Source organism: Fopius arisanus, unplaced genomic scaffold, assembly GCF_000806365.1.
Source record: "Fopius arisanus strain USDA-PBARC FA_bdor unplaced genomic scaffold, ASM80636v1 scaffold00061, whole genome shotgun sequence".
NCBI lineage: Eukaryota > Metazoa > Arthropoda > Insecta > Hymenoptera > Braconidae > Fopius > Fopius arisanus.
In genome coordinates this window covers 583,569-597,866 of record NW_011887800.1, presented here as the reverse complement: position 1 = coordinate 597,866, position 14,298 = coordinate 583,569, and the positions used below count along the sequence as shown (strand labels likewise).

At 35.9% G+C, this 14,298-nt stretch overlaps 3 protein-coding genes and 1 long non-coding RNA gene across 8 annotated transcripts; 3 read left to right on the top strand and 1 right to left on the bottom strand.

Annotated features, from left to right (window-relative positions):
- The first annotated feature begins 93 nt into the window (after window positions 1-93).
- On the top strand, window positions 94-8,277 carry TppII (Tripeptidyl-peptidase II). Of its 4 annotated transcripts, XM_011308638.1 has the most exons (11): window positions 94-378; window positions 584-712; window positions 875-1,042; window positions 1,352-1,512; window positions 1,593-1,756; window positions 2,084-4,202; window positions 4,626-4,637; window positions 5,002-5,225; window positions 6,108-6,119; window positions 6,287-6,735; window positions 7,278-8,277. In XM_011308638.1, exons 1-11 carry the CDS (start codon window positions 217-219, stop codon window positions 7,485-7,487), a joined length of 3,810 nt encoding a protein of 1,269 aa, XP_011306940.1. In that variant the 5' UTR covers window positions 94-216; the 3' UTR covers window positions 7,488-8,277. The 4 variants fall into 4 exon arrangements, with proteins under 4 accessions (XP_011306940.1, XP_011306942.1, XP_011306943.1 ...); XM_011308640.1 differs by lacking the exon at window positions 4,626-4,637; XM_011308641.1 differs by lacking the exon at window positions 6,108-6,119.
- Window positions 8,278-8,955: 678 nt separating this feature from the next.
- On the bottom strand, window positions 8,956-12,790 carry msl-2 (male-specific lethal 2). Of its 2 annotated transcripts, none has more exons than XM_011308636.1 (4): window positions 11,972-12,790; window positions 11,011-11,243; window positions 10,586-10,783; window positions 8,956-10,066 (listed from the first exon to the last, which is right to left on the bottom strand). In XM_011308636.1, the coding sequence occupies exons 1-4, from the start codon at window positions 12,552-12,554 to the stop codon at window positions 9,797-9,799; spliced, it is 1,284 nt and encodes a 427-aa protein (XP_011306938.1). In that variant the 5' UTR covers window positions 12,555-12,790; the 3' UTR covers window positions 8,956-9,796. The 2 variants fall into 2 exon arrangements, with proteins under 2 accessions (XP_011306938.1, XP_011306939.1); XM_011308637.1 differs by having other exon boundaries at window positions 11,083-11,243.
- On the top strand, window positions 11,250-11,931 carry LOC105268805 (uncharacterized). The gene is made up of 4 exons (XR_892381.1): window positions 11,250-11,447; window positions 11,549-11,602; window positions 11,671-11,759; window positions 11,823-11,931. It is a non-coding gene; the product is annotated as an uncharacterized lncRNA (long non-coding RNA).
- A 100-nt stretch (window positions 12,791-12,890) lies between the features above and the next one.
- beg (malonyl-CoA-acyl carrier protein transacylase beg) lies at window positions 12,891-13,809 on the top strand. The gene has a single exon (XM_011308635.1). It carries the CDS (start codon window positions 13,045-13,047, stop codon window positions 13,807-13,809), a length of 765 nt encoding a protein of 254 aa, XP_011306937.1. The 5' UTR covers window positions 12,891-13,044.
- The last annotated feature ends 489 nt before the right edge of the window (window positions 13,810-14,298 follow it).

Genomic DNA, 14,298 nt, shown 5'->3' with positions numbered 1-14,298 from the left:
TTGTTATCGATAGAGTCAAATGAGAAATATCAGTGTCTCTACAGGTGGATTTTCGAACTGTCAGCCTCATCCTCGACCCCTATGTTCATATATATATAAGGCCGAAACACCACTAAGATAGCGTTTATAACGATTTTCTACCGTCACGGTGCGCGACAGAGGCCACTTCTGGATAAGAAGATACAATAAAAATTTGGAAGTTTTTGAATTTGCATTATGGGGGACGTCGTAGATTGTAATTTTCCCGTATGGGGACTGCTACCCAAGAAAGAAACTGGAGTTAACCAGTATCTCATTAAATATCCGGAATACGATGGTAGAGGTACCGTTATTGCTATCTTCGATTCTGGAGTCGACCCGGGTGCTCCTGGATTACAGGTGATGATTTTTTCTCAATGGCTATTGTCTACAATGTACCACTATGCACTTTGTTTACATGTGATAATATTTATTTATATCTATAGTTTGCAATTTCGCATTAGACTTGATGAATTCGTTGCTTCTGGCGTTTATTCTGCACGTTCTTTGTCTTTTGTGGGTTTTAGTACTATTTTTGATGGATACTTTGTTTTTATATTTTTAGCTGACTAGTGATGGAAAACCAAAGATTATTGCTCGGTTTGACTGCAGTGGGAATGGAGACGTGGATACCAGCACTGTTGTACATTCGGAGGAGGGATACATCATTGGACTCACCGGTCGCAAACTCAAGGTAATATAAACTCTTTTTCCCTTATTCATTATTTTTTTAATTAATTATTCAAATTATATTATCATGTCGTTGTTTTTTTTTTTGAGCAAACCACTCGTTTATACGAAATTCGCCATTTAAGGGCACATTTTATCTTAATATTGTTGAATGTTTTCGTTTAAGCTACCATTCAACTGGAAAAATCCATCTGGTGAATATCATGTTGGAGTTAAAGAGGCTTATCCGCTTTATCCAGCAAAATTGCGTGAAAAAATAATAGCGGAGAGGAAGAAAAAATATTGGGATGATGGCCATAAAGCAGCACTTGCAGAAGCCAGCCGAAAACTTCAGGTTTCATTAATAAAATTATGTCCTCGAAAATCTTGAGATAATAGTGAGAATCGGAGATTGGAAAAAAGTAGAATTTGAAACCAAGTCATCCAAAGATAGGGTGGTTGTGGGGACGTTGACACTAACGTATTGTTAATTAGGACATTGTGTATTTTTATCATCTCAACGCCACGCTATATTTGTCATTGGCAAAGTTTGATTCATTGACAGTTTGAGAATTCAACGATTATGTAATGATTTAAACGTTATCGGTGAAGGATCTACCCAATTTCATGTGGGAATATGTCAAGAAATGTTTTCTTTCTGCAGGAATTCGAGGCGAAAAATCCAAATCCAACTAGTGTTCAGGATAAATTGACGAAAGAAGAATTAGAGGCTCGGGTTGAGGTACTCCTAAATGGCGAGAAGAAGTATAATGACGCAGGACCCACTTACGACTGTGTTGTATACCATGATGGTGACAATTGGAGGTAAATAATTCTCTAGAGTCATTTCATCCCATTGGAGCAAATTAAATTCTCCTTAATAAACGATAATGCTTTATCAAAAGAGCATGCATTGATACATCCGAGGAGGGAAATCTTGAGGCTGGCATTCATCTGGGGGAGTACTCCCTCACTCAGGATTATGCTCCTCTTACCCAGCAAGATCAGTTCAACATTTCTGTCAATATTCATAACAATGGGAATACTCTCGAAATTGTTGGAGTATGCGGTGAGAAAAGATTCATTGAAATTTCCACTATACCCTTCCATCTAATCAGTAGAATTTTTTTTTTCTATCTGAAAAATTAATCTCGATTATAAAACTCTTCATACTTTTGCATGATCATTAGTATAACGACATAATTGAGAACTAATTGGTTAAAATGAAAAAGTATTAGTATTGTTTTGTTATTTATTGATTCGAATAATAAATGTTGCTGGAATTTTTTTTTAATTAGTATCATACAGACTGAAGCATGCATTCTGATTCTCCCACTGATTTATTGAAAAAATGATGCATAATTAGTAACATAATGACGAACCATCCTTTCATTAGCAAGTCACGGGACCCACGTTGCATCAATAGCAGCGGCGAACTTTCCGGAGAACAAAGAATTAAACGGGGTAGCTCCAGGCGCTCAAATAATATCCTTAACAATTGGCGACAACCGTATAGATCCCATGGAGACTGGAACTGGTCTAGTTCGAGCAATGATTTGGATAATGAAAAATAATAAAAAAGTTGATGTGATCAATATGAGTTACGGGGAACAATCACATTGGTCTAACACAGGAAGGATCATCGAGCTGATGAATGAAGTTGTTGACAAATATGGAGTAACTTGGGTCGCGGCTGCTGGCAATTTTGGTCCAGCTTTATGTACCGTTGGTACACCACCAGATATCAATACCATGAACATAATAAGTGTGGGTGCATATGTATCTCCGGATATGATGGTAGCTGAATATTCATTGCGTGAAAAAATGCCAGGTATGCCATACACGTGGTCGTCACGAGGGCCAATGATCGACGGTGGTACTGGTGTTACTGTTTGTGCACCTGGTGGAGCAATAACTAGCGTTCCAAATTTCACCCTTCGACAGAGTCAACTCATGAATGGTACTAGTATGGCGAGTCCACATGTTGCTGGTGCAATAGCCCTCCTTATCTGTGGCTTGCGCGATAAAGCCTGTCCTTTCTCACCTTTCAGCATTAAACGAGCCCTCGAAAATTCAGCGCTATATATAGACTCATTGGACTCATTCGCTCAGGGTTCTGGTTTACTTCAGGTAGAGCGTGCTTTTGAAAATCTCGTGACCAACTGTCAAGCTATTGAGAGAGACGTCAGATTTTCGATAAACTGTGGAACTAATAACTCGAAAGGTATTCACCTGAGGACTGGAGCTATTGATCGACCGAAGGACTGTGCCATAACAGTTGAACCGGTCTTTCTCGATACCGAGAATGTCGATGCATCTCGAAAGATTAATTTCAATCTCAGACTTTCGTTGGTTTGTGATGCCTCCTGGGTACAATTTCCATCGCATTTTGAATTGATGCACATGTCTAGAGCTTTTACTGTGAGAATAGACGCTGTTAAATTAAATGATGGTGTACATGCGACTAATATTCGGGCCTACGATGTCACAAATATTGAAAAAGGCCCAGTGTTTACTATTCCTGTTACTGTCGTTCAGCCCTTGACTATTCCAAAATCAATTAATGTACCAGATCTGCATTACAATCACGTTTTGTTCAAACCGAATACTATTAATCGCCACTTCATTCTCGTACCTGAGGACGCAACGTGGGCCGTTATCAAACTCAAGAGCAATGATAAAGAAAAAACTGGAAGGTTTGCTATACAAGCTGTGCAATTGAAGCCACGAATGGCATCACGAACTCTACAAATCAATAAAATGATTAACATCACTTCACAGTCGGAGACTGTTCAAGGGTTTGCTGTACAGGGAGGTCTGATTGTTGAAGTTGTTGTTGCCAAGTACTGGGCTAATCTCGGCGAAATTTATATTGATTATTCCATTGAGTTCCATGGAATTCATGTGATTGATGGAAATATGACGATGCAATCTGGCGATGGAATTCATCGGATGGAGCTTCGTAGTTCCCTCAGAAATGAGGAAATTGTTCCGAGCATAACACTTAAATCCCTCGTTCAGGTTTTAAGGCCTATTGAAGCGAAAATAGTGCCTCTTGGTGACAGAGATATTGTACCACCTGCACGTCAAATTTACGAGCTACAGTTGACGTATACATTCCACATTGCTAAAGCAACCGAAGTAACACCAAATGCTGCGTTTCTCAGTGATCTTCTGTATGAAAGTGAATATGAAAGCCAACTGTGGATGCTTTATGACTCGAATAAACAGCTTTTGCATTGTGGTGACGCTTTTCCGTGGAAGTACACTATTAAAAAATTGGAGAAAGGAGATTACACCCTCAGAATGCATGTTAGACATGAGAGGAAGGATCTATTGGAAAAGTTGACAGATATGGCTATTCTACTTAATCAGAAACTGGCGAATGTAATTAATTTAGATGTTTATGCCAATCACTCACAGGCCATTATCTCAGGAAAGAAAATGGTCGCTGCTACTGTCCCACCAGGGCATATTCTTCCAGTTTACGTAGCTCCCATGAATAACGAAAATAAGTGAGTATCATTTTTTTTTTTCGAATCTTTCTAAGTATCTAAAATCTGTAATGAAGTGATAGAGCATTATATTCTCATACGCGTTCTTGTATACTCTAATACCAACTCTAGTACCAACCGGCAGTATGAAAATATTTTCTTGACAAAAAAAATCTTTGTATCAGAAAGGTATGAAACGCTCGACCATAAATTATGTGTTCGTCGAAAAAGAAATCTCTCACCTGATTCTTTATGTACTATCTCAAAATATGTTGTACATTCGTGTCAATTCTGGTGAACGTGGACTTCTAGCTAAAGTATCGCAAATTATTTAGGAAGCTTTACCACTTCACTACTTAAGTATACAAGTCAAAGTGTTTAGCATCGCGAAATCAATTATTAATTGAACTATTTTATTTTTGTTTATTATTTACTGCGAAGCAGCTCAGAAAGCAAGTGAGTCGGTTTTACCTACACACGATTGGTTTTGTTTGAGTCTTGCAGATGTTGTGGTTTCACTCGCTTTTGCAAGATGTTCATCCGAGTAATTGAAAACTTTCATTGAGTTTTCAAACCGATCATATCATGCTAAAATGCATGGCTTTTATTTCAAGCTTCAAATGCAACATCTTTTTTTTCTTAACTACATTCATGCAGCAGTGAACATTTTTATAAATAATTTTTCTATACAAATTATTCAGTTTTCGTCGGATATTTGTATAGAACGTATCCAGACGTCGAGTTAGTTCATCTCATTTTACTACTTTGATATTGAAAGAGTATGGAACTGATACTAATCGATATATCGTTTTACTTCAAGAATATCAAAGGGCGCAACACTGGGAACCTATCTCCAGGGCTCAGTGACATTTTGTAAAGATGAGGCACGGAAGAAAGTCGATTGTTACACCTTCAAATACGTATTATCCGAGGTAGCTAAAAAAGTTCCTCAAGCGGTCAAGTCGGATGACGAAAAGGTCAGCAAATGGGACGAGTATCAGGATACACTGAGAGATATGAAATGTACATGGCTGGCAAAATTAGGTAACTCTAGATTTATGCTACATTTTACAAAAAAATGTTGATACAACCTTTTTTTTTTGAACAGCATATGGTATTTTTAATTTCGCGTCAATAGGATAATGACATTTACGACAAATAATGAAAATTGACATGGACTCTCTATCGCCTATAATTTTTCTCGAGAATTGATTTTTACTGAAATTATGTTATGGCCTGAAGGTATACACGTGCTGAGATCTTTTGAAAAAATATAATAGCTTAAGGGCCGGGTGGACTATCTATCGAGCGTCATCTTTTATTTAAATTTTATCTTTTTAACCTAAAATACATAAAAATTTGGGATAAATTTTGAGGTCACGAAAATCACTGGAGTTGGCATAAAAAAATAATGAAAAAAAAGAGGAAAAAATTTTGAAGGGCGCTAAAGAGCGATATTTATGAAAAGGGATTTTCCAGGTTTACAAAAAAATAATGAAAAATATGTAGCATGTATGTCAAGTATTCATCACACAAACCAAACCCTCCACTGAATTGAATGCAGCTACAGGCAATCAAATGCTGCAGATTTTTCATTATTTTTTTGTAAACCTGGAAAATCCCTTTTCATAAATATTGCTCTTTAGCGCCCTTCAAAATTTTTTCCTCTTTTTTTTCATTATTTTTTCATGCCAAATCCAGTGATTTTCGTGACCTCAAAACTTATCCCAAATTTTTATGTATTTTAGGCTAGAAAGATAAAATTTAAACAAAAGATGACGTTCTATAGGTAGTCCACCCGGGCCTTAATTCTTAATTCTTGAAAAATCGAATGATGCGAAAAAATATAGAAAAATTAGTTTGAATTTCTACGAAATTATTATTTAAACAACCGATTTGATTCATGCTTTATTTTTTTTCCCCCAGCTCCATCAATCAGTAAGTTTATTCGTTGGTTGCGAGTATTTTGTGACTAGCTCAGTGTTTTAATCTCCCTCATTACATTCGTCGTTTTCACTCAATCCATTTGTTTCTCCTGATAAAATTTCCAGGAATGATCTAGAATACAAGGATTAAAATATAAATAATTCTTTATCGTATTCCAGAAGCGACGGAGCACGCAACAGCTCTTTACAATGAGCTTCGCACCACTTATCCTGAGCATTTACCCGTCCATACTGCCATGTTGACGTCCCTAGACTCCCCCGAAGCTAGACGAATACTTCCCCATGATGATCTCAGTGAAAGTGCAATAAGTTTCGCCGATCAAATAATCGATGTTGCCGACAAAGTGATTGCTGCTATCGATCAAGAAAAATTATTGGCATTCTACGGTATGAAACATGATCAGAGACCCGATGCCTCTAAAATCAAATCAACGATGGACAAACAAAAGAATCTATTAGTTGAGGCACTCGTTAAAAAGGGCTGTGCTTATTCGAGATTATATATTCACACGCGTAAACGAGGTGAAACTGAAGCTGCTATGCATCTTTCTACGGTAACACAAATTTGGAATGATGTCCAAAAATACGCTGAAGCCACAGATAACAAGGTACTATTTGATTCCCAGTTTCTTCCTATTTTAACTAACAATATCAGCTCTTGCCAAATGGTGTGTCTTCAATCAATTCAATAGCGATGTTGTAAACGAACATAAGTCAATTTTGAATATTGACAATTTTTCAATGAATATCTCGAAATCTAAAGAAGATAGTTACATTTTTATAATAGCCTTTTTTGGAGAACCAATTGAGTGCTACAACAATAGTTATTATAAAAATTCCGCTATCTGCTTTAGATTCAAATATTGCTCGAAAATTCAACTGATAAGTCAACTCATCTCCCTTTATAGCTTCACTACTGACTACAGGGAGACTAAAATTTATATATTCTTTGGAAACATTGCATTTCTTATTTTCATTAAGTTATGACCAATTTAATAATTCACACTATAGAAACCTCCAATAAAAAATTTTTTAATTTAAATTGTGTACACAGAAATCTGCCGAATTTTTCGTAAGAAGCTGAATCATTCGAATTTTCGTAGCTTGAGTCGTTATTTTTAGTGATTGTTACTTTATTCTGTTTTTAAAGGTCCTGATCCTGTCTTTATGGCACGCGCATATTAACAAACACTACGGGCGTTACCTTAAACTCCTGACACGTTACTACGAGGACAAACCACTCAAGGATATCGACGAGAAATTTGTTGAAATCACGAAAACAATAGGTTGGGATCATTGGACGAGGCACATAAGTGGAAGTATACCAACGCGTCATTCTAAGGCGTACAGGCCATTTTGAAATGTGATTCAGTAATATACATCATTAATTTTTTCTAAAAGAGGAAAAAAAACTAACAATAATCTGGATATGAAGAATGTACGTTTCGCTAAGGTGAAACTGCTTTTATTCACGCGATCGGCAACTAAAGAAAATATATATGAATATATATATTTCCGATCATTTCTAGAAGCACTATGCGAGGTTGTGAAATTCACGATTCTTTGAATTTCTACTCAATGAACTATAACAATTGGTCGAATTTACCGGACAACGAGATATCAGTCGAGTGCTCGCTCTTCAAAAATATTTGAAAAACTGCTCTGCGATTTTATAGGAACGCTATGACACTCACCAGGAATTATTTAATTCACCACCAGGAGAGGTTCCACGGCAAACAATCCAAAATGATAAGTGTTTCCATCTTGAAGAGTTCAAATGATTATCGTTCCGTGTGTGTGTCAAGTTGGTTCAAATTATTGGTTTTTTTTAAGATCACATCTTCGACGATGAGCTTACCTCATTAAACTTTGTGCAATTGTTTTATCAATTGTCCTGAAAGTATCATCAACGTTGCAATGATTCTCGAATGATCCTGTGAATTTTTACTCGCAAAAGGCAAATTTTTTAATCAATTTTAACACATTAATACTGATTACCATTTTTGTGAGTGAAATACGTTCACAGGATTCTTTGAATGACTTAACGCTCATGAAATTAGATTTAAAAAATTCTGGATTATTTTTATGAAAATGACTGATTCGAGAAACATCAAAATAATCACCAAATAAAAATGGAAACTTTGGCACTGTTGGTTGTGTTTTTTTTTCACTAGTTGAGCTACTATGTCAGCATGCAAGGTTGAAAAATCGTTGAGAACAGCTTAAACGATTTGAAAAAAATGCTTTACTTTCCTGAAACATCAACAGAAAAATTACCGAAACCATTTTAATCCATGAAATTGATAAGAACGTGGTAAGTAAAAAATATGTTTATTCTCCTCATTCATGTAATGACATCATGTGAGTATCTACAAGGATACCTTATGAACAAAAAATACTATGCAAATTGATGTCAATCACATTGATAACCCTCCCCACTAGTTTCTCTCTCCACTTTGAATGTTTTCGTAATTATGTACTGTAATTACTTATTACTGATACGACGTATTAGTTTGAGAAATCAATTGTGCTTCACCACATCTCACGAATATTCAAGGCCATTTCGACATGTGCAGAATTGATAATTTTCAAATTATAATAATTTTGTACTAAGCTTTCTTTACTCCATGGACTTTACAATAATTTCAATTTCCTTAATGACAAGATAATAAATTCAGCGATTCCAATCTTGTCAATGCCAATCAACAACAATAATCATAGATTTACAATTCCTATTTTCCAATATTAGCCACTGCACAAAGATCAAATTTATTTCAGTGCTCAAATGTTTCTTGTTTTTCATAAATAAAGATCTCCATATGTTTTCGAAACCTGTTGTAATTTACGTAATGGAGTTATAGTTTATTGAATAATAGTAACTGTGAAAAATCGATGATACTCGAAAAAATGATCTCATCATTCATGTGATAAGGTAGAAAAAAGTAAAGATGAATTAATTATTGCAATCATTTCCACGTTGATGGATAGCGTATGAAAATTATTTGAGAAATATGTACAATGCTGATCAAATCGTTATGGGTGTGTTATTTTATTAATGCCATGTATTTGTAGTCAGTACGAGCTTTGAGATGACGATATTAGAAGATTAATTGTACTTTCAATGAAAATCATTCAATTTTGTCAACAATTTAATGATCTATGAACAGTTAAAGATGTAAGTCAAGGGTCTGGACGAAGCTGGAGTAATTTTGAAAATGATTCACTCGCAATGATTTGATCATCTTTGTTATTGTTTCATCAATATTCGAACCAAGCTTGTATAGTAAATTAATTGTTTCATCATTCGTTAATGTTTCCTATCTGGTATATTTATCTCAATTCGGTAGTCAGGATTTCTCTGGACTTATTTTCATAATAAATCGCAGTGATTAAAAGAATGATATTAAAGTAGTGCTTTCAGCAGTAGATGGAATTGTACAAAAAATTTGAAAATTCTTACAATAATTTCTACTTAAAAAACTATCTAACCACACACGCCCTATGATTACACACTTTTACACTTTATACAAATTTTGCACTCTCAAAAGTTATTTCGAGATAAATAACTCTTGTATTGCTACTCGTAACACTGACTTGATACAACTTTACAGTACTGGAAAGGAAACTGATAATATTCAAATATGCTCAAACGCATTATCAATTACGTTGTCAGACATCAATTTGTATATCACTGTCTTCAGCTTCACTTTCGGTACTCACCATTGCATCTTCACCGACTAGTAATGCAGCTGGAAGATTCTGTGGAACATTATCAATATCTAGTCGAGGTGTTGAATAAACGTTTAGAACTTGGATTGTTGTTGGTGACGTAGATAGATGTTGCACTGAACTGAGAGGATCTGCTGCCAATGTGTCACAGTCTAGAGGTGTCGAGAGTTGTAATTGGAGATTGTGAAGTTCTGGTATATGGGGCCGGATCTGTAAAGCAGATTATTCAATTTTCTTCATCACTGGAATATAGTCATTAAATACATTAGGTATTTCAACACATTTTCGTATTTAAGTCCTCCATCACAATTTTTAACAATTTTTCTGAAGCGCGAATCGAAAGCCTGGAAATGTTTATCAACAATATTCATTAATATTCCGATATTTCTCCTCAACCACAAATTTTTTAGTCAGACCATTGTTCCCTTTTCCGGCTATTGGTTTATAATAAAAAATAGCGGTTATAGATAGTGGTCCTCGACTTTTCATAAACAATCATTTCATAGGATGCAAAAACCGAAAGTTCTATCTCTGGTTACGATTATTGTGTTGTTCCTTGTAACTAGCATTCAGTCTTCTCCAGAGATCAGTGGAGTGCAGATACTACTACCCCGTGAAAAGTTAATGAAAAGTTCCAATTAAATCCAGTACATTCAACTTCATTCATCTTACCCATAACCCAATAGTATAGATTAAAGATAATAAATTTATTTTAGAAGCTTTCAGTACCTTAAGTCCATCAGCCGTATGAGGATTTCTACATCCTCTGCATCTGCATTCTATGCAAGGTTTACTTTCAACGTAACAGGGGCACCTTTGACCACAACACGTTAATTTCCCGGGTATAGCTGTTGCATTGCCGCATCGACATCCTTTCCTTTTACTCCTTGTTGAACTCGATCGTGGCTTCTTGAAACTAGCAGATGACTGCATGATAAAATAATTTGTAATTAATTCAAATGAACGTACATAAGTGACATGCATAGGAGCTTGGTGTGCATACATGCATCCATGTCACGTGATATATTTATTATCTGTGAATGGGCATTAGTTGTTTTTTCAATTGTTGGAATAAAATGTGACATGGTGGTTAAATCAATATTAATTGAGATGCAAAATTAATTCGAAAGATTGTTCTGTAGGGATAGAATTACTTTGCTGCCCTTTGAAGACTTTTTCGGAGAAGTAGTTCCGTATGAAAGATGTGAAGATGGAATGCATTTTACCCCTCCTACATTAGCCCGCGTTGGTACATCATCCTGCTGTACAATGTCAGTGTCTTCGACAGCTGCGGCTTTCCTTTTTATCGTTATCTTATTACCAGAGCCAGCATACATCACAGAATATATTGAGGAGCCATTGGAGACAGTTCTAATTGCAGGTGATTCTGTGAAAGTGTCAAATATACAAATTAATGATTTTTTATTCGTATCCTCTATTTGGAAATTAATAGAATTATTATTGATGATCGCACAATGGTTTAATCAACGTGTCTTTAATGACTATATTTGAGTAGTCATATGTTAAGATAAAATAAAAACATTTGAAAGTTATATCAGCTCTGTGATTGAACAATTATTCCTCTCGAAAAGTAATTTTTTTCGTTTTTTTTTAAGTTCTACTGGAGGTCAGTCAGTGAATTTGTTTTCCAGTAATGAATATTTCACCAGAAGTTATAATTGTTCATTTTAGGCAAATGTGCCACAATGGTATATGATGGAGAACCGGCTTTTTATATTACAAAAGGTAATAAAAGAATCTTACCCCAAGTAAAAAGATATAAAATATCAAATCTAATTTCTACCCTTCACCAGGACATATGTTTTTTTTATACAAGTATATAGGGACGAGTTTTCGCCAAAAAATTATCTCGGCTGAATTTTCCAGTACCTCCTGCTTTTCGGTAATTACAACATAAATTATTATCAACAATAACCTATTGTAATACTGTAACAACTATTTTCAGTTTTCTCGGAGAGTTGAAGAAAAATAATAAAAAGATAACAAAGATTAAAAAAATTGGAGATAGCTGCTTTTTCTTTGAGAAACGGCGAATGAATTGATGTTGCGACAGATTGGATTTAATAAAGAATTGAAGTAAATAATAGTAGTTACCAGGTACGTTTTGTGGAAGTGTTTCGGTAGAGCCTTGAATAGTATTGCCCTGTGTCTGTGTCGACGTAGTGCTTGTATAAACACAAGGAAGTATGCTATAAGCCGACTTTGATAGTCCAGCATTGCTTTTAAACTCATCTTTAAACCCGGTGCCTTCCTGGATGAGTTCCATGAGACTACCAGCACCCACACTAGATGCTCCATTGCTCGTCACATTGGAAGACACAGAAACAATGAGATTTCTGTAAATACTCGTACTCGTTAGGTACTCGCATAGTTTTTTATAACACTGCAACAGTATCCTCAACTGGACATTCTCCACATATTTGTCATAATCTTTACACCACCCACAGGATGGTTTTAATTTTTTACGTCCACCACGGCAACAACGACACACGTGATGTTGACAATTTGTTTCAGTCGGTGTCAGGGGCTCAATAAGAAGATTTGAGCACACTGTACAACTCAAACTCTGTCGCAAATAAGGTACAAGTCTGTATAAATCGGTCCAAGAATTTGGATCCTCTGAGTCGGCTTGCAATACTAGGCGACACGTAGACACATAAAGGCTCGTTGCATTCATTTTTTTCGCTATATTTTTTTACTTTCTATTATATCAATCAACAGTCACCATCATTTTACTCTCAACTTCTAGTTAGATGTTACGTATTAAACAGGGAATAACAAAACAATTGATCCTAAACATTTTACCCAACAGTGTGAACATCCTCTCACACAAACAAAACATCCGCCATGTTTGAAAGTTTTTTTTCAACTGCAGAATCATGCAGAACTGTTTCCAATGGTGAATTCTCGGCGATGGCAATATGGCGATTTCTGCATGGAATCAACCAATCATTAGGCTAATTTCTTATAAAGTTCCGTTTTCAAGTTCTTGTGGTTTACTTCAAGTTGCTCCGATGAGTTAACCTAAACTAACTAACCTCACGTGTGTGGTTAAAAACTTTTGCGAAGTAGCAAAAAAATTGCCTATTGATGTCTGTAGAAAAAAGTACAGCTTGATATTCATAACTAATTATTAAAAATAATTGGAGATATTATCAGTCCCAAAAATGTGGCCCAGAGCATTGTTGAAAGGAGGAGCGATGGCTCCAAAACAGATAGGTTGGAGCCGGTACGTGTTCCTTCGCAAATATGCCACAGAAAAGGTTGAAGAAGAATTAGAAAAACCGCTGCAGTCTGAAAATAAAGTGGTACAGCTTCTAAATGATGCAGCAAACTTTAACGAAATGGGAGATCCGTCTTGGCAGACCTCTCCGTATCCCCAAACAGCGATTATTCCAGGGAAAGATGATAGAGTTCGTCAGGATCCACGTGAATCATCGGTCTTGGTGTTTCCCGGACAAGGAACGATAAAAGTTGGATCTGTAAACGATTATTTACGTTTTCCAAGGGTCAAAGAAATCTTTGATATTGCAAACGAAATTCTCTGCTATGATGTATTGAAAATCCTCCAGAAAGGGCCACGAGAGAAACTGAATAGAACAGAGTTCAATCAGACGGCGACTCTTGCTCTATCATTAGCTGCAATTGAAAAACTTTGGGAGGAGAGACCCAGAGCTGTGGAAAATTGCAAAGTGGTTGCCGGATACAGTGTTGGAGAATTGGCTGCACTCGTATTCTCTGGATGTATCAGTATGGAAGACAGCTTGAGACTTGCTGCTGTCAGAGGAGCTGCTATGCAAGCTGCTTCTGATAAAGAACCTCAGGGGATGATTTCAGTTTATTGTAAGCCTGGTTGTAAAGTTGGTGAGACCCTTCAGGAAGCTAAAAATTATGCCATGAATTTGGGAGTTTCTGAACCTGTTTGTAGGTAAGGCACAACAAAAATTATAAAATTTTTTAATTTAAAGATGTCACGAGAACAATATACTAAAGAGTTGGGATGTATAAATATTCATTTTTAATTGTCTATTGAATTAAATTCCATCTAGGGCTTTATTTGTATGATATTAAAACAGTTTTTTGTTGTTTTAGTAATGTAACTCCAAAGTCCACTATACTCTGTTTACATATGGCTTTATTAAGTGTCAACTTTGCGCCATGAGCTGCTTTGATAAATCAAAAAATTTATTGTCTAAACAATTATAGTTCATTTCCCAATTCTTTATCTATGATATATTCTGTCGGGTTTTTACATTTTGTTCCCTTCGTCAGTTCCACCTGTACCGCAATTCCGCCGAGGCTTGAAGGGAAAACCTCATGAGAAAAAACCTTGGCCAGTTGTCCTTTTTGAGTTTACCTCTCGGACGATGAAACCGCGTACATTGGAGTGTTAAAAACCCATTTGGCTTCCCCGACCGGGA

What these genes read in the sequence shown, in the direction of transcription:
- TppII (XM_011308638.1), top strand. Translation starts at nt 217, where the DNA reads ATGGGGGACGTCGTAGATTGTAATTTTCCCGTATGGGGACTGCTACCC. An exon ending in CATGATGGTGACAATTGGAG is followed by an intron (nt 1,513 to 1,592) that starts GTAAATAATTCT and finishes CTTTATCAAAAG; the next exon opens with AGCATGCATTGATACATCCG. An exon ending in CGAAATTGTTGGAGTATGCG is followed by an intron (nt 1,757 to 2,083) that starts GTGAGAAAAGAT and finishes TCCTTTCATTAG; the next exon opens with CAAGTCACGGGACCCACGTT.
- msl-2 (XM_011308636.1), bottom strand. Translation starts at nt 12,554, where the DNA reads ATGAATGCAACGAGCCTTTATGTGTCTACGTGTCGCCTAGTATTGCAA. An exon ending in ACTTCCACAAAACGTACCTG is followed by an intron (nt 11,244 to 11,971) that starts GTAACTACTATT and finishes ACACTTTCACAG; the next exon opens with AATCACCTGCAATTAGAACT. An exon ending in ATACGGCTGATGGACTTAAG is followed by an intron (nt 10,067 to 10,585) that starts GTACTGAAAGCT and finishes TCTGCTTTACAG; the next exon opens with ATCCGGCCCCATATACCAGA.
- beg (XM_011308635.1), top strand. Translation starts at nt 13,045, where the DNA reads ATGTGGCCCAGAGCATTGTTGAAAGGAGGAGCGATGGCTCCAAAACAG.